Below are 10,217 nucleotides of genomic sequence, written 5' to 3' on the forward strand. Positions count from 1 at the left end.
TGAGGTCAGTTCACTGTCTGTTACTGTTGTAGATCTGATATGTTTAATCACCAACTGAATCAACTCAACTCAACTTTATTTATAGAGCACTTTAAAAACAACCACGGCTGAAACAAAGTGCTGTACATAGGTAAGAATAAGAACAGAAGACATAAGACAAACAATTAAAAACAATAAAAGCACTAAAAGCACTAAACTAGAGCAGGGTCTCATGCTGGGTTGAAAGCCAAGGAATAAAAATGGGTTTTAAGACAAGTTTTAAAAATGGACAGTGAGGGGTCTTGTCTGATGTGCAGTGGTAGATGGTTCTATAGTTTGGGAGCAGCAACAGAAAAAGCTCTGTCCCCTCTGAGCTTAGACCTCAGTACCTCTAGGAGCAGCTGATCAGCTGACCTGAGACACCCAGCAGAAGTGTAAGGATGGAGAAGCTCAGAGAGGTAAGGTGGAGCCAGACCATTTAAAGATTTAAAGGCAAATAAAAGAATCTTCAAAATGAACTCTAAAATGCACAGGCAGCCAGTGGAGGGAGGCCAGAATGGGAGTTATGTGCTCCCTCTTACGTCCTCCAGTTACGAGACCAGCAGCAGCATTCTGGACCAACTGGAGACGTACGAGGGACGACTGGCTGAGCCCAAAATGAAGAGGGTTACAGTAATCCAGCTGAGATGTGATGAAGGCATGGATTACTGTCTCAAAGTGCTGATGAGTCAGAAAGGGCTTCACCTTTACCAGCCTCCTAAGGTGAAAAAAGCTGGACTTAACCACTGCACCAATTTGTTGATCCACTTTAAAATCACTGTCCATCTTAAAACCCAAGTTTGAGACTGCTGGCTTTACATAAGATGACAAGGGGCCCAAATCAACAGGGAGGGGTTCCCAAAAGCCACTGGGACCAAACACCATCACTTCTGTTTTATTTTCATTAACATTTAAAAAGTTCAAGACCATCCAGGTTTTAATGTCTTCAAGACACAACAGGAGTGGTTTGAGTGAGAAGGCATCCTTCTTCTTTAGTGGCACATATATCTGACTATCGTCAGCATAACAGTGAAAGGAGATACCATGCTTTCTAAAGATGGAACCCAGAGGCAGTAGATACAATGAAAAAAGCAGGGGCCCTAAAACTGAACACTGTGGAACCCCATATGACAGCGGAGCAGATCAAGGGTTGCACCACTGCATGTTTAAAACTAAGGGGAACAACACCAGAGGACAGACTGCTGTTAATAATGGACACAACTGACTGCCCTATACTTGGAAAGACCTCTTTAAAAAGTGAGGAGGGACAGCGTCACAGGGAGATCCTGATGGCTTAATATGGGCAACCACATCTTCTAAAAACAACAGAGACACCGACTCAAACTTCTCAAACACAGCAGAGCAAGGAACAGGGTCAGAAGGGTCAGATGTAGGAGCTGAGATGAGAGACCTCACAGTAGCAACCTTATCAATACAAAAGTTCAGGAAGCTATTGAACATTTCAGGGGATGTCTCAGTGCAAACAGGCTGTGGGGCATTAAGAACAGTGTCAATGGTTTTAAATAACACACCTGGGTTGTGATGGTTGGACTCCATCAATTTTACCAAGTGTTCCCTTTTGGCCTCTTTAACAGTGTTCTGGTAATGGCTCCAACAGTCCTTCAGGATCTGGAAAGAAACCTGCAGAAAGACCGTGAGAGAGAACAAGGTCTAATGTGGGACCAGACACACACTGCACCAAATTAAAAGAGTCAATAATGTTTAAAAAGTCCTTCACCAACGGCTTATCAGGACAACACACATGAATATTAAAATCTCCAATAAAAAGGACACCATCATACTTAGGCATCATTTCAGCCAGAAGATCAGAAAAGTCATTAATGAAGTCCTTATTGTATTTGGGGGGTCGGTAAATGACAGCGTACAGCACCGGGTCAGAGCGACCCACCTCAAATAAGGTGGCTTCAAAGCTGGAGATTGAAGATGAGAGAGAATGCTGCTTCCATTTAAAAGCATTGATGTAAACAGTAGCTGTTCCTACACCACGACCCCATGTCTGTGGGGAGTTGAAATAAGAACAACCTGTCGCTAAAAGTTCAACCAGAGCGCTGCAGTCACCGGCACCCATCCAAGTCTCTGTCACACAGAGGAAATCCAGGCCATGGGAGCTGTAGAAATCCATCAGGATAAAGGTTTTGTTCACCAATCATCTGGTGTTCACCAGGTCAATCCTGGCAGGAGCTGGAGTCTGTGGTTCAGTGGATCAGGGGTCCTGGGACAGCGTCTTATTGATGTGTGTTGACATGAATAGTTGTCTGAATGTTGTGCTGACGTTTGGATGATGTCTGTAGAAGGCTGATACGATGAAGATCCACAATAACACAAGGACAAAGTCACTCTGCTCATTTTAGAGAACAGCTGATTGATCAGGACACATTTCAGACCTCAACATATCTGATTGATCATCAATCATTTCATCTTTTATTCTTTATTCAGGTTGGGGAGTTGCAGTTTGTCAGAGATCAGCTGTGATTCTCTGGGACCAGCTCTGAAGTCCAACCCCTCCCATCTGAAACATCTGGACCTGGGCTTCAACAACCTGAAGGATTCAGGAATGAAGCAGCTGTGTGGTTTTCTGAAGAGTCCAGACTGTAGACTGGAGACTCTGAGGTCAGTTCACTGTCTGTTACTGTTGTAGATCTGATATGTTTAATCACCAACTGAATCAACTCAACTCAACTTTATTTATAGAGCACTTTAAAAACAACCACAGCTGAAACAAAGTGCTGTACATAGGTAAGAATAAGAACAGAAGACATAAGACAAACAATTAAAAACAATAAAACCACTAAAAGCACTAAACTAGAGCAGGGTCTCATGCTGGGTTGAAAGCCAAGGAATAAAAATGGGTTTTAAGACAAGTTTTAAAAATGGACAGTGAGGGGTCTTGTCTGATGTGCAGTGGTAGATGGTTCTATAGTTTGGGAGCAGCAACAGAAAAAGCTCTGTCCCCTCTGAGCTTAGACCTCAGTACCTCTAGGAGCAGCTGATCAGCTGACCTGAGACACCCAGCAGAAGTGTAAGGATGGAGAAGCTCAGAGAGGTAAGGTGGAGCCAGACCATTTAAAGATTTAAAGGCAAATAAAAGAATCTTCAAAATGAACTCTAAAATGCACAGGCAGCCAGTGGAGGGAGGCCAGAATGGGAGTTATGTGCTCCCTCTTACGTCCTCCAGTTAAGAGACCAGCAGCAGCATTCTGGACCAACTGGAGACGTACGAGGGACGACTGGCTGAGCCCAAAATGAAGAGGGTTACAGTAATCCAGCTGAGATGTGATGAAGGCATGGATTACTGTCTCAAAGTGCTGATGAGTCAGAAAGGGCTTCACCTTTACCAGCCTCCTAAGGTGAAAAAAGCTGGACTTAACCACTGCACCAATTTGTTGATCCACTTTAAAATCACTGTCCATCTTAAAACCCAAGTTTGAGACTGCTGGCTTTACATAAGATGACAAGGTGCCCAAATCAACAGGGAGGAGTTCACAAAAGCCACTGGGACCAAACACCATCACTTCTGTTTTATTTTCATTAACATTTAAAAAGTTCAAGACCATCCAGGTTTTAATGTCTTCAACAACTTTCTCCAAGATGTTTGAGATAAAAGGCAGTTTGGAGATGGGTCTGAAATTGACCAGCACACTGAGATGGAGGCCAGGTTTCTGAATCAGGGGTTGAACCACTGCATGTTTAAAACTAAGGGGAACAACACCAGAGGACAGACTGCTGTTAATAATGGACAGAACTGACTGCCCTATACTTGGAAAGACCTCTTTAAACGGGTGAGGAGGGACAGTGTCACAGGGAGATCCTGATGGCTTAATATGGGCAACCACATCTTCTAAAAACAACAGAGATACCGACTCAAACTTCTCAAACACAGCAGAGCAAGGAACAGGGTCAGAAGGGTCAGATGTAGGCGCTGAGATGAGAGACCTCACAGTTGCAACCTTATCAATGAACTAGAAAATTCCTGCAGAAATTTTGACTGTGCTGATGATGCTGCCGTCCAGTTTCAAGTGTGCGTGGTTAATCATTATACTATATCACATTACTCAACTCTTGGCTGGAAACAAAGCGACTGGATGGGTGTGAGTTTGATGTCATGCAGGGTACAACAATCCAAACAGGATGAGGAGGATGCAGTAGGCCTGGCTGAGAGAGAGAGACACTGAGAAGGGTCGTCCTTTACGCCCTTCTACAAACTGAAGGGCAGGTACAGGCAGCAGACCCCTCCCAGCTCCACCTGAAAGCCAGCATCAAATAAGGAAGAGAGTGGGAGGGATCGTCACACCCCCACCTTTAAGAGGGCTGTCCTCACTAGGATCCCCAGACAAAGAACGAGCAAATCGTAATAATTGATCGTTAATCATAATAATTTTAACAATAAAACTCATTACTCCTATCTAAGCAACAGTTTAACAGTTTACGGCACAGTCTCACATTTAGAAAAGCATCAATATTAAACTTAACACATCCAGGCTGTAACAAGGAATCAGCAATGAAGTGAAGACCTTCAAATTGTCCTGTTAGTCCAGCTGTTTGTCTCATGTTGGACGTCACTGCAGTCTGTCGAAGGAGGAATATTTTCCTTTCATTCAGCCCAGGTTCTTTATACCTATTGGAAAGGTTAGATCTCCTTCTTCCTCAGACGTCCATGTAACATCTCCCCAAGACCAGAAGACTGACGTGTCCACAGGAACCGACAATGAACCTGGGAATTCAAGTCTGATGTCAAAGTTCCTGTCCATGTTGTGGTGGTAACAGAAGACAACAGTGACGCCAAATAGTGAAGCCCTGAACCCAAACATGGAGGAGAAGCAAGAAAATGAGAACTAATGCTGAAGTATTTTGAAGAGGGAATTTGCAAAGGGAGCAAGCAGATAAGACAATATGTTACCTTCTACTAAAAGACTTGAAGCATCTACTCCGTCAGAGGAAATTTAAGGTTTATTTTATTTTATTTTATTTGACTTTACATTTTTGATTCCTGCAGCTCGTGTCCGTGCCATGTGATATTAAGGGATATATGTTAAACTCAAAGGAACACTATGAATGGTTTCATAGTGAGTATTTTAGACCATTAATGATGCACAATGTCCTCTGTTGATGCACTGGAAGACCACTGTTACAGCTCAGTGTAGAGAACGAGCAGAGGTACAGAGGATCAGTACTGCTGTTGGACCAACAATGATTGTGTAAAGTTGTATTTGTGTATTTATATGTGTTAGTTTTTTAAATGGTGCAGCAGCTGCTGGGTCATGAATTCCTCAACTGTCCACCAGAGGACGCCACTAGACTAATCATTTTCTGTAACCGCTTGTCCTCTGAGATTTGTTTCCTCAAATTTGTCTCGATACATTTATACATGTGTGTTGTTGTACTTTAAATACATGCTGGATATACAATACAATGCTGTGCCGCCTTCAAAGACCGTTGTTAAGGGAATTCATATAAAATGTCACATACAGTTATGTTAACAATAATATACTGAATAGATCACCTGACAACTTTTCTCCAATCAACAATTTATTTGACACGCAGAGAATAGGTACAGAGTCAGCGCTGAGACTTCAACTTTACCACCTTAAGGGTAGGAGAAGAGAAGCCCCCAACTAAGTGTACTCACAGGTTTTATTCTATCTGGGCTCCACCCGAGGACAATAGGAGGAGCGCGGCCTTTTGTGTATCAGTGGTCTTCTATGTGTGGCCGAGACCGGCCCTAACTGGTATCTTCAAGGTGAAATATGAGTGTGGTGCATCTTATCTAGTGAGCAAGCTGAAGTAAAGCAGTAAATAATCCTGTATCTGAACAGGACAAAAAGAAGAACACTTCTTTCTGACCTGTTCTGTTTCTTTCCATAACTCTTTTATATCTAACAAGTCTGTCTGGATCAGCTGGAGGAGAACAATAGGCGGACAAATAGACATGTCAAATAATGTTATGTAACATACTTAATATAACTCTTATGAGTGTTCAACAGCTCATTATTTATTTAATTAAAAACATCATATTATATTAAATTACTCCAATTATATATATATACTGTCATTAATGTTGTTGCAAGCCATAAACGTTTCCTACTTTATGTGGTGGTATAATATATTTTTCAGTTTGACACAGTTTAATTTAAAAATATCTTCCCTTTAAAATGTAAAACTTCAACATTATGTTTTAACTTCAGTGCCGGTTTGATGATTGTGATGAGCTCCCGCTAGCAACGCGGCGAATTAGCCGGCGGCTAACCCCACTGGTCTCGCGGGTCAGCTCGCTAACATACCAGAGCTATGCTGGAAGGCTAGCCTAAGGCTAAATCATTGGTCGGCTAATAGTTAACTTCTATTAACAGTTCAGCTATGTTGGGCACAAACACTTAACATATAAATAATTTTAGAAATTCACTTACCTAATAAAGTGAAGGAAACATGTCAGGGATGTTCTGTCAGGAGTTACAGGGTCATAATGTTTTGGCACTCTGTGTCTGTGTGAATGTGCTCCTCTTCTGCTGCGTGTGTGAGCTCGTTAGGGTCCGGTTGTCATGGCTACCAGGGCCACCTGCTGCTGAAGTCTCCTTGTGCCTCTCACCTCTGACTGAGTGAGAGGGAGGTCCAAAACAACTGGACCCTAGGATTAGGGGTCCCAACTAATGCTCAGAAATCAAAAACTACAAGTCCTATCGGGAAAATGAGCACATCGTCAGCGTCAGCCACTTGTCCTCTACGATTTTCTGTATTTCCACGCGCGTACTGTGAAAATTGTGGCCTCAGTCGATTGAGAAAGGCGAGGAGGGAAATTTATTTTGGACGAAAAACGGGTCTCGAATTCCACATACACACACATGGGGAAAAATTAGAAAACTGGCCGGCGCACTCCTCACTCAGAGGAACCTACCGTCCAAACCGTACGTCCCACACAAATCTAACCAACACCATCTGAAAGCCAACAAAACACATCTGATTGATCATCAATCATTTCATCTTTTATTCTTTATTCAGATTGGAGAGCTGCAGTTTGTCAAAGATCAGCTGTTATTCTCTGGTCTCAGCTCTGAAGTCCAACCCCTCCCATCTGAAACATCTGGACCTGAGTAACAACAACCTGAAGGATTCAGATGTGAAGCAGCTTCTTGATCTTGTGGAGAGTCCAGACTATAAACTGGAGACTCTGAGGTGAGTAGAGGGTTCCAGTCAGTCCATGCTACTTTCATCAGTATTGTCCTAAACACAGTTAGTATCAAAGATCCAGTGTTTCCTGTAAACCTGCAGCTTCTCAGTGAAACTGTGAGAGGAGAATGGAGACAGGCTTCAGGATTGGACAGAAAGACAGAGAGAGAGACAACAGTCAGCCAATCAGATGAGCCAGAAGCTTGTTGTGATCATGTGTTTGAGTTGATGTGAAGACGACTGTTGTTGTTGTGTTGATGTGTCCAGGAAATAAAGCTGGATTCCAGCTGACAGCCTTCCAAGATGTATAGAGACAGTGGTGGTCATTCATCAGATCTGATCAACAACTGATCACAGCTCTGAGATCAGTCTGACTGAAGCCTGCACATCACAGAACCAGCATTACATTTAGTAACCATGAGCAGAGTCATCACCTCCTCTCTTCTTTCTCCTCCTCTCTACAGGTGGGAGTAACAGTAAACAGGAGGGTGTGTGTTGTGAGAGGATGAGAATCAGACCCATGAACAACTCTGCCAGCAAACTTCTTTCTTTCATTTGGTACAGCAACGTGGGGCTGGATTATTCGTGTTGGACTCTTGCTGTTATATTTCTTCGCGATCATGCTGAGCAATGTCCTTAAAACTTTAAATTTAAAATGGTGTTTACATCTACTGTCTTGACTTTAGACTAAATCGTGGTAAAATAGTTGATTAATTTAAATGTTTCTGAAACATTAATAAACCTGCAGATGTCCTGCTCCTCCGTGTGTCAGATGATCGTCTCCTTTGAATAATCCTGTAATAAACTTTTACAATATACAATGCATACTGATTATTTTTACAGTGTATCTTATTATTCCTCATTTTTTAAAGTGTACGTTCTGGCTTAGAATTTCAGCGTATCCTCTACTCACTTTTTAAAGCGTATCGCATTGTCAGTAATTTTATACAGCATAACTCCAGTAACTCATTTTTTACAGTATTTATTTTGATAGTCATTTTATACAGTGTATATTTTGGTAGTCTTTTGTTTACAGCATATGTCATGTTCGTCATTTGTTGCAGTGTATGTCCCTATAATGTTTTCAGTCCATTTTAACAGCCTGTCTCCTCTGGTGTAGCTGTGTAGCTTCAGTCCACGTTTGTGGCCACCAGAGGGCAGTCAACACTCATCAGTCTAAATGCAGTAGTTCCTGTCAGCGGCCACCAGAGGGCAGTCAACACTCATCAGTCTAAATGCAGTAGTTCCTGTATGTGGCCACCAGAGGGCAGTCAACACTCATCAGTCTAAATGCAGTAGTTCCTGTATGTGGCCACCAGAGGGCAGTCAACACTCATCAGTCTAAATGCAGTAGTTCCTGTCAGCGGCCACCAGAGGGCAGTCAACACTCATCAGTCTAAATGCAGTAGTTCCTGTATGTGGCCACCAGAGGGCAGTCAACACTCATCAGTCTAAATGCAGTAGTTCCTGACAGTGGCCACCAGAGGGCAGTCAACACTCATCAGTCTAAATGCAGTAGTTCCTGACAGCGGCCACCAGAGGGCAGTCAACACTCATCAGTCTAAATGCAGTAGTTCCTGTATGTGGCCACCAGAGGGCAGTCAACACTCATCAGTCTAAATGCAGTAGTTCCTGACAGCGGCCACCAGAGGGCAGTCAACACTCATCAGTCTAAATGCAGTAGTTCCTGTATGTGGCCACCAGAGGGCAGTCAACACTCATCAGTCTAAATGCAGTAGTTCCTGTATGTGGCCACCAGAGGGCAGTCAACACTCATCAGTCTAAATGTAGTAGTTCCTGACAGCGGCCACCAGAGGGCAGTCAACACTCATCAGTCTAAATGCAGTAGTTCCTGTATGTGGCCACCAGAGGGCAGTCAACACTCATCAGTCTAAATGCAGTAGTTCCTGTATGTGGCCACCAGAGGGCAGTCAACACTCATCAGTCTAAATGTAGTAGTTCCTGTATGTGGCCACCAGAGGGCAGTCAACACTCATCAGTCTAAATGCAGTAGTTCCTGACAGCGGCCACCAGAGGGCAGTCAACACTCATCAGTCTAAATGCAGTAGTTCCTGACAGCGGCCACCAGAGGGCAGTCAACACTCATCAGTCTAAATGCAGTAGTTCCTGACAGCGGCCACCAGAGGGCAGTCAACACTCATCAGTCTAAATGCAGTAGTTCCTGTCAGCGGCCACCAGAGGGCAGTCAACACTCATCAGTCTAAATGCAGTAGTTCCTGTCAGCGGCCACCAGAGGGCAGTCAACACTCATCAGTCTAAATGCAGTAGTTCCTGTATGTGGCCACCAGAGGGCAGTCAACACTCATCAGTCTAAATGCAGTAGTTCCTGTCAGCGGCCACCAGAGGGCAGTCAACACTCATCAGTCTAAATGTAGTAGTTCCTGTATGTGGCCACCAGAGGGCAGTCAACACTCATCAGTCTAAATGCAGTAGTTCCTGACAGCGGCCACCAGAGGGCAGTCAACACTCATCAGTCTAAATGCAGTAGTTCCTGTATGTGGCCACCAGAGGGCAGTCAACACTCATCAGTCTAAATGCAGTAGTTCCTGTCAGCGGCCACCAGAGGGCAGTCAACACTCATCAGTCTAAATGCAGTAGTTCCTGTCAGCGGCCACCAGAGGGCAGTCAACACTCATCAGTCTAAATGCAGTAGTTCCTGACAGTGGCCACCAGAGGGCAGTCAACACTCATCAGTCTAAATGCAGTAGTTCCTGACAGCGGCCACCAGAGGGCAGTCAACACTCATCAGTCTAAATGCAGTAGTTCCTGTATGTGGCCACCAGAGGGCAGTCAACACTCATCAGTCTAAATGCAGTAGTTCCTGACAGCGGCCACCAGAGGGCAGTCAACACTCATCAGTCTAAATGCAGTAGTTCCTGTCAGCGGCCACCAGAGGGCAGTCAACACTCATCAGTCTAAATGCAGTAGTTCCTGACAGTGGCCACCAGAGGGCAGTCAACACTCATCAGTCTAAATGCAGTAGTTCCTGACAGCGG

At 43.9% G+C, this 10,217-nt stretch overlaps 1 protein-coding gene across 1 annotated transcript in view; it reads left to right on the top strand.

The window, feature by feature from the left end:
• The window catches only part of LOC311509579 (NACHT, LRR and PYD domains-containing protein 12-like), a 59,142-nt gene extending 50,789 nt beyond the window's left edge, over positions 1-8,353 (top strand). Inside the window, exons 11-12 of the mRNA XM_084574811.1 lie at positions 7,033-7,206; positions 7,665-8,353. Of these exons, the coding sequence (XP_084430937.1) occupies positions 7,033-7,206; positions 7,665-7,674 (184 nt within the window). The 3' untranslated portion in view covers positions 7,675-8,353. The remainder of the gene's footprint in view (positions 1-7,032; positions 7,207-7,664) is intronic.
• Positions 8,354-10,217: the final 1,864 nt, after the last annotated feature.

This window comes from Chelon labrosus (assembly GCF_963514085.1).
Source record: "Chelon labrosus genome assembly, chromosome: 24".
Lineage (NCBI taxonomy): Eukaryota > Metazoa > Chordata > Actinopteri > Mugiliformes > Mugilidae > Chelon > Chelon labrosus.